Source organism: Diabrotica virgifera, chromosome 3 (genome assembly GCF_917563875.1).
Source record: "Diabrotica virgifera virgifera chromosome 3, PGI_DIABVI_V3a".
Classification (NCBI taxonomy): domain Eukaryota; kingdom Metazoa; phylum Arthropoda; class Insecta; order Coleoptera; family Chrysomelidae; genus Diabrotica; species Diabrotica virgifera.
In genome coordinates this window covers 62,015,582-62,035,418 of record NC_065445.1, presented here as the reverse complement: position 1 = coordinate 62,035,418, position 19,837 = coordinate 62,015,582, and the positions used below count along the sequence as shown (strand labels likewise).

Sequence of the window (19,837 nt, the reverse complement as noted above, 5' to 3'; positions counted from 1 at the left end):
GAACCTTTTATTTCATTTCGGTCCGGGTCCCTGCATACTGCTTTACTCGTGTATGTATCGTTTATATGATCTGTAAGTTTAATCGGTTCAAAGTGCTTATTTTTGAAGGTGCTGTACTTGAAAGGGCTTGAACTTGCCACTAATCACTAGTGTATGCAAATTTTGAACAGCCACATCCTAACCAATATTTGTCATCAGAAAATTAAAAAATCCAAAATATTCAGAAAAGCAAAACTTACATTTTTTACTGCTTGTGATTGTTTACACTAATGAATTTTAAGCTATTTTGAAAAAAAAAAACGCATTTTTTTCAAAATTTAAAAAGAATTTACTTTAAAACCTAATTTTTTCAAAAATATGTCCTTTGCGCCGATGACTCTTACAGTGAAAACAATTTGATTTAAAATGCTAATTAGGGGGTGATTTTCCAGAGTTTTTTTGACAAGAAAAGGGACCAACTTTATTTTGAGCGTATCTTGCTTACTTTGGACCCTAGAAACTTTTTTAAAGAACAAAAAAAAAAGATTTTTTTAAACATTTTAAAACTATGAGTTTTCCCCAAAAAGTGTATATTTATTTGGTTATTTCATGTTGAAATATTCGCTTTGAAATTTGACGAATGCCAACCTATTGTTCATTAGCTACAACTTTGCTTCTACTGGGTCTAGAGAGTTCATACATACACCATTTTCTTCACTTTTTTATGGGCTATACTTTTTGCTAAGAATGTTTTTTCGATATAATACTTACTTTTTGTATTATTTGCGAAAATCTGTCTAACAACGTGTTTTTTTTTTGTTGAAACGACCATATTCACCCGCAAATAACTCGAAAAGTATTGACTTCGTGAAAAAAACTCTGTAGAACAAAAGTGGCTTAGAATTGAGGGGATCAGACGTAAAAGGGTTTAAGAGCAGTTTTGATAGATCTGAGATAATCAGCTTCAAAGTTGTTTGAGTTTTATAAATTCTAGGAGTCATTAAACTAAAACATGTCTAGTGTACAATGTACTATAAAATGATAAAAATATAAGGGTATATTATTATGTACTTGAATCGGTACATGGTGTTGATAAATGTTACTGGTAAAACGGTTCAAGTGCAGATGCTAACTACATATTACTAATTATTTTTGTCCCTGCTGATATCCACATTGTAACTACAACTGGCACGTTGCATAATACTTAATTAGTCTTCAAAATTGGTCACAAATCTAATATTTATTTACTTGAAATTAATCATGTATTACCATGTGTTTACACATTACAGAATAGTAAAAATAGTTTGGTGGTAAAATGGTTCAAGCGCACTTAAACCCGTTTATTACTATTTGTTTTTACAGAATACTAAAAATAGTTTTGTGGTAAAACGGTTCAAGCGCACGGTTAAACCTGTTTACTACCAAAGCAAACTGCAATTGTTTTCAGTGAATAAATAAATGTAATGGCGATAGATGGCGACTGTAGGGTGAAATGCTTAAATCGTTTTACCACCAAGTTCTAATACCATTTAAGTATGCGAATCTTTACTTAGAGTAAAATTTTAAAAAAGGGCACTTAAACCCTTTTACTTCTAACCCCCCCCCCCCCCCCAATTAGTCAGTTTATCCATTTCCAGACTAATTTTGAACGTATATTTTTCCACTCCCGAGAAGTTCACCCTCAGGACAAAAGCACACATCGGCACAATATCACTTTTCTTGTTTGACATGTTATTTATGTGTATGCCAAATTTCATGTCAATCCAGGCGGTTCTTTAAAATTTGGAGCAAAATCCGTGAGTCAATGAACTACCAGCGTAAAATTAAATTTATGCTGATTGAAAGTAGCGAACAAAATAATATCGAAGATGAATGGAATATACTTCAAAGACAATTTTAAATACAGAAATATTCTAAAGAAACGCTAGGAGAAAGTAGATGTTTTGATTAAGAATTCATCATCATTCTCGTTGCCTTCACCCGTATGAGGTGGCAAATTCCCTAATTAGTTTACATAAGTTTCTATTTTGGGCCATACCCATATCAATGCCCTTTACCTACCTATTTCTATTCCCCCCGTTGTTCAAAAGTATTCTTTTGGGTAGTCTCATATTTGATATGTCCCAACCATTTCAATCTTTGTGATTTTATGACTACCACGATATTCAATTCTTCATACAGTTCTAATTCTATATTTGGTCTTTTTTATCCATATTCCATTCCATAACTTTGCTCCAAACATTTTCCTCAAACTTTTCTTTCGTACGTCTATCATTATCTTAATATTCTAATGTTAGCCCTCCTAGATATATTTTCAATTCTTGTTCTACAAAATGTCTACCCTGACAATCCTATTGAGTTTGAAGTATACAAATAGAACATAATATTATGGATATAATGTCGAACTTAATTATAAACTTTTCACGAGAGCAAAAACAAGATGTTCATTTTCAAAGATCCCCACAGAGAAAAATTGTGTCCATTTATCTTTATTTATTTGGGCGTTAACGCTATTTTAAGGATGGGTAAAAAAAATAAACAATCAATAAATATATCTATATTGCATAAATAAAATCACATACTCTATTCCAAAACATACAAAGACAGCAATAAAATCTAAAATCAGTATAAAGACAGTATTAAATTATGAAATCATAACAGTCCATGTAAGGTTGCTCTAAAGTGTGGAGAAAAAGAAGTTTTTTATATGGCCAATATCAAAAAAGTACTCATTATTTATGGATCATAATATACGCGTAAAGCTATTTTAATGTGAATGACAAAGATCTTAAGATTTTTCTTTTGTTTTGTATGTAGGGATGGGAAAAACCTACCGGTTTTACCCTAAAACCGTTTTTTTTTACTTCGCAATAACCGGTTTTACCGGTTGTTTTTTGTCCCGGTTATAACCGGTTTTTCTTTTTAAAGTAAAAACCGGTTATTAGGTTTTTACGGTGATTAGGATTAGGTTAGGTATTATTTTGGATCCCACTCATAATTATTATTCTCAAGTAATTATTCCAAAAAAAACCATAATTCAAATTTTATTTTATAAATACAGAAGCAAACTGAAAGTGAAAACTCACATCAGCTAGAAACAATTAAATTTTATTATAATATTTCGTTGAAAAGGTATTTGTAATCATAACATGTATTTACATAAGAAGTGATCTGGTTGAAGTAGACGCAAACATTATCTATTTTTCACACTTGACTCTTGACATTGAAAGTTTGTAAATGACTTTTTTTATTACCAAAAATAATGTTCTGACTATGAATATCGAATTACCGATTACGAAAACGAATCTCCAAGGATTTTCCTACGTTTTCAAAACGATACACCCATACAGGAAGTATTAAATGAGTTAAAATGTACCTATTATACAAATATACAAACGTGTTAAAAGTAATACATGATAAATACATTTTTAAGTAAAATATCTATGTTGATATTATTTTTTTTTAAATCCCATTTGAAAGAGCCTGGGAAATTTTTTATAAGTTGAAATGGTTGGGGAAATTTTTTGGTTTGGAAGGAGAGGAAAATTGATGTGTATTTAAGAGGATTATATTTTTAAATGGTAAATTAAATTTGCATCATTAACTGATGCATTGTAAATGTAACATTGTAACCTAATGGATTAAAAAAACCGAAAACCGTTTTTTCCAAAAAGCGGTTTTTTTTGGCCGGTTATAACCGTCAGGTTAAACCGTAAGCAAAAAAAAAGGGTATAACCGAAAACCGGTGTTTTGTCAAAAACCGCCATCCCTACTTGTATGTATTATTTATCAAATTATACACAATTCTTCCATGTTTATGCATCATGTATAGTATAGTTCTGCAAGCAAACTAAGAGAGTCATTAATATTCAGCTCAGCTGGGTACTATTGATGGAAATGTCTACTTAATAAAACAAATGATCATTCCATAAAACAGGTAGATCCTTTGTTGATAGAATTTCACACGTTGAAGAATAGCACACCGCTGAGCAGAATATTAGTGACCCTCTTAGTTTGCTTGCAGAACTTAACTAAAGTTTTCTGTCTGCTTCTATCTTATTTAGTGATATTTAATAAGTAAAAATACTAATCCCGAGATTAATAAGAGGAACATTGGGCTTTAAGAAGTTCTCAAACCAATTCAAGACCGAGAGAGGTGTTAGACAAGGATGCGTGTTGTCACCTGACTTATTCAACATTTATGGTGAACATGTCATGAAAATGGCTTTAAAAGGATGGGCCGGTGGAGTAACAGTAGCTGGTAGGAAAATCTCCAATTTAAGATATGCTGATGACACTACACTTATAGCAACAAATGAGCAAGGAATGTTTGATCTCCTGCGAAGAGTTGGGTACGAAAGCATAAAGTTGGTCTGAAAATCAATAAAGCCAAGACAAAAATAATAGTTCAAAACGGCAAACAGGTGTATGTTCTCAAAAAAATGTTTGATAGTGTGTAAAACAAGTTTTATTATCAGCTAAGTACTTTCAACACATAACGTGCCATCATCAGAGCTTCCTAAAAGGACATTTAAGATAAGATTTTTTTTATAAAAAATAAGATTGAAAAACTTATGTCCTCTTATAAAACCTTCATAGAAGAGCAACTGCTAAACGACACAATAAAAAACATGGATACTGGGCAAAAGCCACAGATATCGGGTATAACAACCCCTTAAAATGAATAAATTCACATCTAAATTCTTTTTTATTTTAAAAAGACAACATGGCGATTCAAAACCATTTTGAGCCCACGTGAACAGCTGGGTCATTCATTAAAATGATAAAGAAGAACCACAATCTTATGCGACCTCTATATTCGTAAATAATACCTAAAAATTGAAAATGACTAAAAAGCCATGTATAGGTTAAATGAATTTTAAGTTAAGATACTAATTTTAAAGTTAAATTTTCAAAAAATTGCTATTATTAATATTGAAGTGAAATGTTAACGTGTATATAACTTATCAAAATTCTTTTAAAAAACAAAACTGTTATAGTTTGACCAAGTGTGGAAGAAGTTAGATGAAATTGAGATTTCTCAATAACTCACAAACTATAAGAGTTTTGTTTTTTAAAAGAATTTTGATAATTTATATACACGTTAACATTTTACTTCAATATTAATAATAGTAATTTTTTGAAAATTTAACTTCAAAATTAGTATCTTAACTTAAAATTCATTTAACCTATACATGGCTTTTTAGTCATTTTCAATTTTTAATTATTATTTACGAATATAGAGGTCGCATAAAATTGTGGTTCCTTCTTTATCATTTTAATGAATGACAGTCTTCCCCAGCTGTTCACGTGGGCTCAAAATGGTTTTGACTCGCCATGTTGTCTTTTTAAAATAAAAAATAATTTATATGTGAATTTATTCATTTTAAGGGGTTGTTTACCCGATATCTGTGGCTTTTGCCCAGTATCCATGTTTTTTATTGTGTCGTTTAGCAATTGCTCTTCTATGAAGGTTTTATAAGAGAACAAAAGTTTTTCAATCTTTTTTTTATAAAAAAATGTTATCTTAAATATCCTTTTAGGAAGCTCTGATGATGGCACGTTATGTGTTGAAAGTACTTAGCTGATAATAAAACTTTTTTTACACACTATCAAAATTTTTTTTGAGAACATACACCTGTTTGCCGTTTTGACCTACTTAGAAGTGTGTACAAGTCTTACAGTCTTTTCCAATTTAAAAATAATAGTGGTCGATACACTATTCACACTAATTCCACACTATTCAACTGACTAACATGTTACGGAAATAGCAGATAGTAAACAGCTTTGTCTATCTCGGGTCTAGTATAACTAATGCTGGTAACTGTGAAGCAGAAGTTCGGAGACGTATTGGTATGGCAAAAAATGCGATGAGTCGCCTAACTAAAGTTTGGAAAGACAGATCTATCTCTCAAAATATTAAGATGATACTGGTGAATGCCCTTGTATTCTCAATATTTCTATACAGGGCAGAGACTTGGATTCTTCGCGCACGCGAGCGCCAAAAAATTGATGCCTTTGAGATGTGGTGTTGGAGAAGAATGCTACGCATACCTTGGACAGCTCATAGGGCAAACGGTTCCATTCTAAACCAACTCTAGATTAAAAAAAGGCTGTCTACTATATATGTCTGCAACGAATTCTGCAATTTTTGGGTCACGTGGTTCGCAGAGGTGACGATAGTTTGAAGTGATTAATGAAACGTTCCGGGGAGAAGATCGAGCGGACGATCACCAACTAGATGGTCCGACCAAATTAAGAATTCAGCTGGAAACTCATTCTACGAAGCTCTTAGAGCTGCTGAAGATAGAGACCAATGGAAAAAATTGTTAGGAATATTGGAAGAAATCACGATCCTCACTAATGGAGAAACTACAAGAGAGAGGGCTTTCACAAAGTGTTTCCAGCGAACTCTTTTTCTGGCTAGTGTTTTGATTTCAAGACAGGATTTTCCCATTTCTTTCTCTTCATCCAGTACTGGATATAAGGGCTTAGCAGGTCAAAACGCAAGCACATATCAAAAATCATTCTAAATAACAGGACTGACACAGTTATATAGTTACAAAGCAAATTTAGGCCTTCAATTGCAACAAACTGCTATCAGATGGATATTTTCGTGTCATACAATGCAACAATATAAGCAAACAAAGTTAAACAGCGGACCACCACAAGGTCTGTATTGGCCCCCACTCTATTTAACCTTTCTATACCAGGCTTTCCCAATACTGGAGCAAGGAAATTTGGGTACGCTGATGATCTAATCTGTCTGTTTTACATAAGAACTTTGAAACCACTGAGACAACCTTAACAGCTGCTATGTCCACTCTGAATGAATACTCTAAAAAAAGAAGGCTCATGCAAAACTTAAATAAGACTGAACTAGTTGCTTCCACCTTACTAACAGGGAAGCAAATCACCAACTAAAAGTTTTTTTGCAGTAATACTGTGCTCAAATACCAAAAGCATCCTAAATACCGTGAAGTGACTTTAGACCGACCTATCTTTTAAAAAACATTGAAAATGCTGTCTTCGAGATAAGGACGCGTAACAGCATTACCCAGAAGTTCTGTGAAGCAACTTTATGTCTTCAACAGCCTAGTATACTCCATGAGCGAATACCGCACCCCGGTTTGGTAACAGCTCGCTGACGATGGTTTTGTCTTCCGTGCTAAATGGTTGAAATACGAGATTCGGGGGATCCATCAGAAATAACCTTTTTTATCTCCCTCGTCATATTTGGAGAAGCCCTGAACAGGATTCGCACGGGACACGATATCTGTGCAGTAAATCTATATAAATGGGGCAAACTCCCAACACCAAACTGTGACCGTGGAGTTGCAAGCCAATCTATTGGTCGTCTGGTGGAGGAATGTAAAGTAAGAGGCAACCTAATAGACAGCTTCGCTCCAACGCCCATGTGTCTTGAATAGATTCTCTAATTTCAATATACAGGGTGTCCCGAAAAGATTGGTCATAAATTATACCACACATTCTGGAGTCAAAAAGAGTTCGATTGAACCTAACTTACCTCAGTACAAATTTGCTCATAAAAAAAGTTACAGCCCTTTGAAGTTACAAAATAAAAATTGATTTTTTTCAATATATCGAAAACTATTAAAGATTTTTTTATTGAAAATGGACATGTATCATTCTTATGGCAGGATCATCTTAAAACAAAATTATAGTGAGATTTGTCCACCCCATAACAATTTTATGGGGGCTTTGATCCCTTAGACTCCCCCAAACTTTTGTGTACGTTCCAATTAATTCATTACAATGGTATCATTAGTTAAACACAACGATTTTAAAACTTTTTTGCCTCTTAGTATTTTTTCGATAAGCCAGTTTTTATCGAGATGCGGCTTCTTTTTTAATATGTTTACATACAAAATTTATGGGGGTTTTGTTCCTTTAAACCCCCAAATGTTTGTGTATGTTCCAATTAAACTATTATTGTGGTACCATTAGTTAAACACAGTGTTTTAAAACTTTTTTGCCTCTTAGTTTTTTTTGATAAGTCACATTTTATCGAGATGTGGCTTCTTTTTCAAAATATACCTAAAAATGTAAATTATAAATACATTTTCAGATTATTAATAGCTCTCTATAACCGTACTTAACCATATACAAATATGTGATGGATTCGATAAATATTCAAAATATCTCGATAAACACTGACTTATCGAAAAAGTCCTAAGAGGCAAAAAGTTTTAAAAACAGTGTGTTTAACTAATGGTGCCACACTAATAATTAAATTGGAACGTAAACAAAAGTCTGGGGGGGTTTAAGGGAACAAAACCCCCATAAATTTTTTATCGGGTACACAAATTTTTCTTTAATTTTTATTTAAGATGCTGCTGCCATAAGAACGCCACATGTCCATTTTTAATGAAAAATCTCTAAGAGTTTTCGATATATGAAAAAAAAATTGATTTTCATTTTGTAACTTCAAAGGGCTGTAACTTTTATTGTGTGCACTATTGTATATAGGTAAGTGAGGTTCAATCAACCTATTTTTGATCCCAGAATCTGTGGTATTATTTATGACCAATCTTTTCGGGACACCCTGTATAATATGAAATTAGACACACTATATATTTTTAAAATGTTTTATATTACCATGTACAGCTGGTTCCTAAAAAAACTGATACGACTCTTAGTAAGATTTGATCATTTTGAGCAGTGTATTTGATTGGTCTGACATATTATATTTATTATGACAGACAAATAATAAAATAAACAAACAACTGATTACATTATGTTAATTCATAAATTTTAATTAAGGACTTTGATATTATTTTAAATTCCTGCATTTTATAAAGAGTATATAAATGAGTTTTTACATAAAATAGGGTTGTTATTATTTTTATTATTATTAAGGAATAAAACAAACTACTTAACTCAACAATATATTAAAGCAAGAATTGTTACCAAATTATAAGTCTTGATTGCATCTGTTGTGGCGTAAGAGCTTGTTTTTTGCTGCGGTTCGGTACCTAAGACGCGATGCTTTAATTCTGCGTCAAGTTGTTGTCTTTCTTCCCGGAACCTGTGACATAATTCTTGCAGTTTTCGCATCTTCAAAAGGATTCTCTTCTAATCTCTCCAAAAGCGTACTATCTTCATGAGCGGTAGATATTTTTGGTCTTCTAGAACCTTGCTTTCATTCGAGAGTTTCTTGTTCTCTCCATCTTTTATTAGTATTAAAAACTGTTGTTCTGCTTACGTTAAAATGGTTCGCTACGGCAGATAGTGACCAACCATCTTCTAATTTCGTTACAATTCTTGCTTGTAGTTCTTTGCTAGCGTGTGGAGCCATTTTTTGTAATAAGTTATCTGACAAATTTTAAGATTTGGCAGTGACAGTATGTAAATAATAAGTATTTATCCTTCAAAGTACACTGCTCAATTTTCTAAAAGTCGTATCAGTTTTTTTGGAACTAGCTGTACATCCATATGGCAAATACAAATAAATCTCTTCCCCTGATTCTCTCTCAGCGTTCTTGAAACTTTATTTAATGATAGCTAATTTAATATTCTACTTATCTCGACATTGTTTAGTCTTTACTTTAGGTTCTACGAAGATCTAAACCTCCAAAATATTGAATCGGGTTTATGTCTTAGCGTAGTTAAAAAAATATATAAAAAAAATAATAATAAAAACAATAATAATAAAAAACAATAATAAAAAAACAGAATAAAAAACTTCTAAGTTTCTACTGTTAAATAGAAAATGCAATATAATAGTTTTAAATGTAGATAAGCCTATTTTTTTATAAAAGAGAGAACTCAAAACAAATTGAGTGGCCAGTTGGTTGCTAAAACTAGTACCAATAAAACATAAACACACACAGTCTTCAATGACTTCGAAAAGGCACTCGAAAAAGTTATATGAAAAGACTATTAAAATGGAAATTAGCCTGTATGGACTTTCTATTTCGGACAGAACCTGTTTTTAGAGTTTTCCGTCAAACTAGTAGTACGTCAAAGTTGCATTTTTTTCACTGATACTATTTAAGATTTACTCAAGATAGAGAATTATTTAAGGAAGTATGTACTCTAAAACGTACAAGATGGCATTTGTGTATTGTTGATATGTCAGCAATAATCCAAGATATATACAGTAAGCGCCACGCTACTAGATACATAAGTACCTAATTGTTATGCTTATGGGCTAATCCGGTCCGTTCTCAGATGTGACTTTTATCCCTGTCGTGTTACTGTCACGAAACTATTCAAAAAAATTGTTTTTCCATACAAAAAATACATTAATTAATAGTATTGTTACTCTGCTTTAAAATAACTTTATTCAAACACCAAGAATATTACAATAATTTAAAACTTTTACAACTTTAATAAAATGACAACTATAAACGTCAAATACAGCTGATCTATTATTTGTCAACTTTCTATGTTAATATTCAGTTTCTATTGGGACCGTGCAAGTTCGGAAAAGCGACACCTGGTTTCATAGCTCGGCAACTTTTTTCGCACTTTTAATTATATTGGCCAATCATATTGGTTCTAGTTGCTGGATAATTGTCAAGGCCGTAGCCCAAAAAAAATTATAAGAAGAAAAAGTAAGATTTAGGTTATGTTATTAAAAGGTAAACAATTGTATGTAGTAAATAAAATTAATTATTAAAATGCAGTACTGCAATCAAAATACAATTAATTAAATATACTTTTATATAATAATTGCATATATCAATATTGTGAGCAACATACACTCGCGATCATAAAAAGCGAGTCACTCGATGAGTTATTCAAGTTAGATGTCTCGAATTTTCTAAACCTGTTGTCCGATTTGAGTTGTTTTTTTAGTATGTTATAGCCTTATTCTTTAGCAATATCGCTATAATAATATTGTTGTTAGGCCGGTAAATGGTCATTGTATACCGGGTGTAACAATCATACTGTGTTTATTGCTAAAAGTTCGGAACACCATGTGGAATGTTTTTGCATAGATAAAATATTGAAATTAAAACTCAATTGTAGCCTTAGGCTCTCTTACCATTTTCTTTTTTGATTTATTTGTTTAAGTTGGATAATAAAAAGTTAAGCACGTTAATAAGTAGCCATGTTCTTTATCAATACAGGGTGTTTCTAAATAAGTGCGACAAACTTTAAGGGGCAATTCTGTATGAAAAATAATGACAGTTTACTTTATAAACATATTTCCGCAAATGCTTCGTTTCCAAGATACGGGATGTTGAAATTTTTCTTACACACTGACGATTTATTTATTGCTCTAAATCCAATAGAGATATGCAAATGAAATTTGGTAGGTTTTAAGAGGCAGTTATTGTGGATTTTTTTACATACAATTAATAATTCTACATTCACCATTGGCGTGCATACGGATATAAACATTTTAGATGCATCCCGTATGCACGCCAATGGTGAATATAAAATTCTTAATTGTATGTCAAAAAATGCGCCATAACTACCTCTTAACATCTACCAAATTTTATTTGCATATCTCGACCGGTTTTAGAGCAATAAATCGTCAGTTTGAAGAAAAAATTCAACATCCCGTATCTCCAAACCGAAGAATTTGCGGTCATACGTTTATAAAGCAAACGGTCATTATTTTTTCATGCAGAATTGTCCCTTAAAGTTTGTACCACTTATTCAGAAATACCCTGTATTGATGAAGAATATGGTTAGTTGTTAAGGTGCTTAACTTTTTTATTATCCAACATAAACCAATAAATCAAAAAAGAAAAGGTTAAGAAAGCCTAAGGCTACAATCGAGTTTTAATTTCAATATTTTATTTATGCTAAAACATTCCACGGGGTGTTTCAAACTTTGAGGAATAAACACAGTATGATTGTTACATCCGGTATACAATGACAATTTACCTGTCTAGCAACAATATTAATATGGCGATATTGTTAAAAAATAAGGCTATAACATACTAAAAAATCACTCAAATCGGACAACAGGTTTAGAAAATTCGAGACATCCAACTTGAATCATTCATCGAGTGACCCGTTTTTTATGATCGTTTTTAATGACAATAGATGTATGAAATATACGTCAATTTGACAATTTCAATTGACAATGAATTATTTAAGAAAGTTTGCAAGATTTCTCCGCTATTCGCGCACGATCGTTTCTCGTATCCCCTCCAAGTACTTGCACACCGCGAATACATTTTCTGACGTTCTAAACGTCTCTAGATACAAAAATAAACATAGCAACAAGTGAAGGGTCGAGGACTGTAATAGCTCAATGTTCCTATGCATCTAGTAGGGTGGCGGTTACTGCATACATGACACAATGATGTGATCCTGCCACAAAAAGAACGAATTTCATATAAGGGATACCATCTAAATCCAAATACGTATGCCACGCATAACGCGAATGTCAATCGCATACAAAGCAAATTATGAAGCACGCAATAAATGCACGTGATAAATGCAAAGGTAACAGAGCATTGGAGAAAACACTGGAAATAACACCATAAAAACCAGGAAACCTGAATATTTGGGAATATTACGAGAAAGAGAAAAATACAACAACTAATAATACTAGGAAGGATTAACGATAAACGAGAATCTAGTAGAAGAACCTTATGAGTTACCAATATTAGTATTAGACAGTGAACCGGAATGGCGTTATTTAGACGTGAGAGCCAACATCCGTAGAATATACAGGGTGGTGAATCGTAAAACGGGCCATAGGAAACTCAATGTAAAGTTCTAAACTGTTGAATTCCTGCTTCCCTAATTATTTTACATCAAAAATCATTAGAAGCTATTTGTAGAGAATTGAAATCGGTATTAAAAACAAAAGTTACAATAATTGCTCTACGATTTAAATACATTCCAAAATTTTGAAAAATATAACGTATTTGTACATTGGGTATGTGTGTGCAAGTTTGGCCACACGTTACTATTTAACTGACAGTACGCACACTATTGACTGAAGAAAACATCTTTATTATTAATACTTTCTCCTTAACTGAGGATATCTCATCAAGTGTATTGTGTTTTAAACAATAAATGATAAAATAAATAAAAAAGTGACAGTTCAAATTGTTAATAGGTGCGTTCGCGGGTACAGTTGACAAATTGTCGCCGACAATTTCTAACCTCACTTAATATAAATAATACCGTTAATAGATAAATATACAAGGTATATTTACTTTTAATTAATATTAATAACTAATTATTAAATTATACTAGGTAAATATACCTTGCATATTTATCTACTAACGATATTATTTATATTATTTTAAAGTGCGCATGCGTGTTCTGACAATTTATCCAATTTTCTGACAATTTCAGGTACCCGCGAACACAACTATTATAATAACTTGATTGTCACCAAATGCAACCTTATACACATTATTGCACTGTGTGTGACCTAACTTTGGCGTGATACTGTTTAAAATGTATTATATTTTTTACAAAATTTTGAATAATTATTGTTTGTAGAACAATTTTAACAATTGTTTTCAATGTAGATTTCAATCCCGTACAAAAAGTTTTTTATGACTTTTGATGTAAAATAATTAGGGAAGCAGGAATTCAACAGTTTAGAATTTTACATCGAGTTTCCTATGGCCCGTTCTCCAATCCACCACCCGGTAGACACTGACACTGACAGAAGAACACCTTATAACTAATATCCAATCATGACTGTAAAACAATCTTGTTGATATTTTCATTCTATTTAGTTCAATAGGAAAACCATGAACAAATCCTAAATGCAATCATGGCATAGTTTTTACTTCATTTTACAAGGCTAAGCAAGTTGATTTACAAATGCACCTCTTTATTTCGGACACAAAAAATTTACAGTACTTCAGTTTTGCCTTATTATTTATATAGATATATTTATGATACATGATACATATTTAATTTTCAATTTATCAAACTAAGAAAACTTTGATGAAGTATTCTTAGAACTATCATAACGAATATTGTTACCACGATATAGCAAACAATTTTAACTGTAGTTGAACATCAGTAATGCTAAAACTTTATTTGAGCAATAGAAATACTACAGTTCGTCTATTATTTCTTTCTTAGATTGTTGAAATCCATTCCGTTGTTGTTGGGAGTAATTAATGAAATGAAACTAGATCAAAATATCTGATTTAAATAATCACTTTGTAGTAGTCACCATACGTGTAATAAACTTATAATAACACATAATAGTCCATAAAAGATAAATATATTAATAAATTTGTAGTAAGAAATCTATCCTCGTTTTTAAACTAGAAGGAGTAATTCAAATTTACCTTAATGCTTGTTTTGTAATTGTTCCAACCGCAGGTAAGTTTACTCCACAAATTTATGAAATTGAAAAATGAAACACTATTGACATTTATAACATTTTAACACTATTGAAATTTAAATGTTCATAGCTTAATTAAGTTATATCGGCGATTTTTTTGTTTTCTGCGTTATTCCTTTAATTTTTAGATTTTTAGTCTGCATTCATAAAATAAACAGTTGTTCTTAGAACTCTTTAGCGACGTATTAGTATTGGCTGCGAGTTTCGACGGTAGCGCTCTCTCGCGGTCTTCTGACAAAATTGGTGTATGTGAAATATTCAAAACGAGAAAAATAGATATTTATCTAGAAAAACACAAATTATAAACTGAAATATTATTGTAACCTGATTACTGAACGAATACACAGAAATAATAGTAAAAGTAATTATGTTTTTTTTATTTTATTCATTATTAGTCTGGGCTGATTATCGGAGAATAGGCCATTTTTGGGAAAAGTTATTTACCAGCAATTTTATTGCTGGAATCGAATTATAAGATCCTATATATTAATAATATAGGTATGCAAAGTCCTCAGATAGTGTGCTACTTTTTTTATAAACAAAATGGCGCCCGAAAATCGTGTTTTTCCAATTATTGATCTATAACTCAGAAGATTTTAACTTTACAACAAAAACACTCAAATAAAAATTCACCGCAATTAAATTCTGCATAGGGATATGTTTTTCCCGATCTGCTCCGACGAAAATTTTCCTCGGAAAATGCGGGCTTTCCCAACAAAATCTTTAATTTTCAAATACAGTTTTAGATAAGTAATTATCTACCAATAATTAAATACTTTGGTGACTTAAAAGCCTTCTTGGTTTAGATTATAGTTCCAGAAGCTGGTGAAAAGTGAACGAATATTTTAGCAACAATTTAATTGTTAATTAATAATTTACGGTCGCAATAATAACCAAAATAATTACGATACACTGATCAAACGTTGAAATCTTATAAAGATGAGATGCCTATTTAATATTTTGTCGAGAAAATATAAATTTTTTATTTTGTTGCATAATCTTTAAATGTTTAAAAAAATAGTTATAAACAAATTAACGTTTCTCAGAAAATTTTTATTATATTCCAATTTTAAAAAATAGTTAAAATGCGTATTTCAAATATCTTGAAAATGAATGCTTTAAAACTTTTTTGCAACCATTTGCAAAAAAGTTATGAAACAGCAAAGTAAACATACGATTACTACGTTGTTTATAATTTTTTTAAATTCTTTCAAATCGTAAAAGTGAGTTTAAAGTACAAGCTAATTATTTACAAAAAATATCGATTATTAGTTTAATGGTTATATTTTAATTAAAGATTATAAATAAAATTTTTTGTAATTTACACGCGCGAAAGTAGACTAATACAGTACTGTAGCTAAAATTTTCACTAGAAGCAACGACCGCCGCGCGACGTATAGTTAATAAACAAAATTATATTATTATGTATGCTGCGTGTCAGTCGCTTCGAGTGAACATTTTAGCTCCGGCTCTGTACCAAGCCTACTTTCGCGCTAAAAATTACAAAAAAATTTTTTTTAACTTTGATTAAAATATAACCATTGAACTAATATTTGATATTCTTTGTGAGTACTTAGATTGTACCACAGACTCACTTTTAAGCTTTGAAACAATTAAAACAAATTATAAACAACGGAGCAATCGTATATTTACTTTGCTGTTTCATAGCTTTTTTGCAAATGGTTGGAAAAAGTTTTAAAGCATTCATTTTCAAGACCTTTGAAATACGCATTTTAAGTATTTTTTAAAATTAGAATATAATAAAGAATTTCTGAGAAATGTTAATTTGTTTATAACTATTTTTTAAACATTTAAAGATTATGCAAAAAAAGAAAAAATTATATTTTGTCGACAAAATATTAAATGGGCATCTTATCTTTATAATCTTTCTAAGTTTGATACAAGTCTCATGATTATTTTGGTTGTTATTGCGACTGTAAATTGTTAATTAACAATTGAATTGTTGCTAAAATATTTGTTTAATTTTCATCGGCTTCTGCAATTATAATCTATACCAAGAAAGCTTTAATTTCACCAAGTTATTTATTATCGATAAATAATTACTTGCCCAAAAAATTAATTTGAAAATTCGAGATTTTTTTGGGAAAACCCACATTTTCCCAGGAAAATTTTCGTCTGAGCAAATCGGGAAAACATGCCTCTATGTAGAATTAAATTGCGGTTAATTTTTATCTGAGTGTTTTTGGTGTAAAGTTAAAATCTTCGGAGTTATAGAGCAATAATTAAACAAAACACGATTTGTCAGCGCCATTTTGTTTATAAAAAAAGTAGCACACTATCTGCGGACTTTGTATATCGATATTATTAATATATAGGATCTTATAATTCTTGTACTTTGCTAATTAGACCAGAGTATTATAACTATTTTTTTTCAAAATTTATACATTAAGTATGCAAAAAAACGAAAAATTTATATTTTGTCAATCAAATATTAAATAAGCATCTTATCTTTATAATCGTTATAAGTTTGATCAATGTATCATGATTATTTGTTGCTAAAATATTCGTTTAATTTTCACCGGCTTCTGGAATTACAATCTATACCAAGAAAGCTTTTATGTCACTAAGTTATTTAATTATTGATAAATAATTACTTACCTAAAACTTTATTTGAAAATTAGAGATTTTATATGGAAAACCCACATTTTCCGAGGAAAATTTTCGTCGAAGCAAATCGGGAAAAACATACCTCTATGCAGAATTTAATTGCGGTGAATTTTTGTTTGGGTGTTTTTTTATAAAGTTTCAATAATTAAAAAAAAAAACACGATTTGTCGGCGCCATTTTGTTTATAAAAAAAGTATCACACTATCTGCGGACTTTGCATATCTATATTATTAGTATATAGGATCTTATAATTCGATTCCAGCAATAAAATTGCTGGTAAATAACTTTTCAATGCATTTTGCTAATTAGCCCAGAGTGTATAATTTTAATATTTAATATATAAATTCGTGCGGCTGGATGAGCTTACGCAAGAGGCCATTGAGAAAAAGAAGAAGTTTATGTGAAATTTAGAGGTTACCTCCTCTGTTTTTATTGGCTGTCAGTTTCGTCGGTAGCGCTCTCTCGCGGTTTGAAACTTGTACTTTTCTGATAAAATTGTTAAAATTCAATGCACAAAACTGCCACTAACAGGGTGAAAACTGTCAAATTCCCTCTACTCATCGGCTCACAACGAATATTTATGGATTACCGTCGAAGGCCGACATGATCAACCAAAAAAGAAGATGAATCTGGTGATTTTTGTAGTGACATTATTTTGTGTGAATCTGTGTTTTTAGTTTACTCCTCCTGGTTTAAAAACAAAAGCATAGTATATTCGAAGATTACAGCTGTTTAAAAATAGCCAGTTTTTCAAAAATACCACCTTTTTTTCATTTGTAAACTGAGAGTACTTTTGTCTGTATATATTAATTTGCATAAAAATGTAGATCAAGGTAGTTCTATGTGTATACAATGGATTGTGAATATGTCTTTTGAGTTTACTTCTCCTGGTTTAAAAACAGGATATAATAAGGATATGGTTCCAAGAGAACTGAAAATTATATGATATAATAGATCCATACTATCTTAGCTCTATCTCTTTGTTAAACATGATTTAAATAAATAAAACTAAAGAATCATTATGATACTATATATAATATCATTAATTAGCTATTTCAAATCAGTTTATTTGTAAATTTAAAGCAAATTTATTACTTTTTTTTTATTGCGTAAAACATCATTTTGCATCCATGGATGATATTTACATGGAGAACACAACATATTTTTTTAAAGTTAGTAAGAACGAATTAAATATTTTTAATAAATGCTTCAACATAGTCTCTAACTATGTAAACTCTCACTAATATTATTTACAAAAAAATGTACCCTCCTCCCGTTAAAATAGGCAAAATGCCCTGACTCCCAGAATTCAATTTTTTTCAACTTTTTTGTTATATGTGATTAAAAAATTAGACACACTTAGTGCAAAAACGTCATTTTTCGTTTTTATTTATTTTTTTTTCGGTGGATTACATTGAATTAAAAAAAGATAAATTCACACGCATAGTTCAGGTTGGGAGTGCCGAATCTAAAAAGGCATTTTTTTTTTCGAAAAATGCTTATTTTGGAGATGGATGCAGGTCTAATTTTTTTAAAATGTGTATTTTATTAAAAAATTTAAATATATAAAAAATATTTGAAGTAAACGAGTCCTTTACGGCATTAAAAAATTGGGCGAAACAGCTTAAAATCCCAAAAATCATGTTTTTCAAAACTCGCAAAAACAAAAAATGTCCTAAAGGACTTGTTTACTTCAAATTAAATATAACCAATAAGGAACCTTGATTTTATCTATTTTGAAGGCTATAAAATAAAGAAAATCCCCCAAAATCCCATAAAACAGTTTTTCAGATTTTTTAAGGTGGCGGAAAAATCAGAAATATAAATATTTATAAATTTTTAAATTCAATGTAACTTACCGAAACAAAATAAGGTGGTGGACTAAAATTACGCCGAATGTTATTTTTTAATCATATAAAACATAGAACGCAAAAAAAATTAAAAAAAATTACCTCTGGGATTAGGGGCATTTTTTCTATCTTAACGGGGGTATCCTTTATAAAATATTTAAATAAAATGTACCTTATGGCCTTTAATGTGTTATTAATAGTTTAAAAACGTTCGCCTAAAGTGATGTCACAAGATTAGTAAGTTATTTCATACTGAGTTGTAGATAGTAATCCAGATTTTCTCTATGGAATGATTCAGTTTCCACTTCAAACCTGCTACAAAATCTGAAAATGCATTAGTACACCGGCTAAATGCTTGAACGCTTTTAAAAAGATATATTTTATTGAACAGCATGTCATCTGTACCGGTTAATGTACCATCAATCTGAAAATGCATTAGTAAGCCAGCTAAAAGCTTGGACGCTTTTACAAAAACATAGTTTAATGAACAACATATCACCTGTACCGATTAAGGTACCATTTTGATATTCGCCCATAAAGATCACAAACAAAATTAAAATGCTTTGATGAGTATTTTAACACCTGTTTACTTTATATAAAATAAAAACCTATCCGTCCAAAGTGTCCTGAAAATTTCGACAATTTTCTACGACCATTGATGCTAACACTTTCACTCTCGGTGGTACCATTGGTTGGTATATCAATTCTTTGAGGAGACGTAAACCACCCTCCCTTTCCACCAAGCCGCAATATTTCTCAGCTAAAATAAAAACAATAAATAATTATAAATACATTTTAAGGCCCATCCTTTAAAATCATAACTGTAAATTTCAGTTGGCTATTCCCTATTTCAAAAATTTCTTTCTGCACGTAAACAAAATGTGTTTACGAACAGAAAGCCTAGGTCCCAGGTCAAGAATGCTGCCACCTTACTCGAGGCGATTATACAAAAGGGGTAGCCCCTGGAGTGATAATACAACAACAAACGTTTCTCTTCAGTGGGATTATGAGTACATAATTAGAATAACAGACTTTCATAAAATGTACATTTATTGTAAATTATAGTAGA

The 19,837-nt window shown here is 30.8% G+C and overlaps 1 protein-coding gene across 1 annotated transcript in view; it reads right to left on the bottom strand.

Moving 5' to 3' along the window:
- Positions 1–16,248: 16,248 nt before the first annotated feature.
- The window catches only part of LOC126881860 (protein zer-1 homolog), a 53,690-nt gene continuing 50,101 nt past the window's right edge, over positions 16,249–19,837 (bottom strand). Inside the window, exon 8 of the mRNA XM_050646497.1 lies at positions 16,249–19,528. Within this exon, the coding sequence (XP_050502454.1) occupies positions 19,377–19,528 (152 nt within the window). The 3' untranslated portion in view covers positions 16,249–19,376. The remainder of the gene's footprint in view (positions 19,529–19,837) is intronic.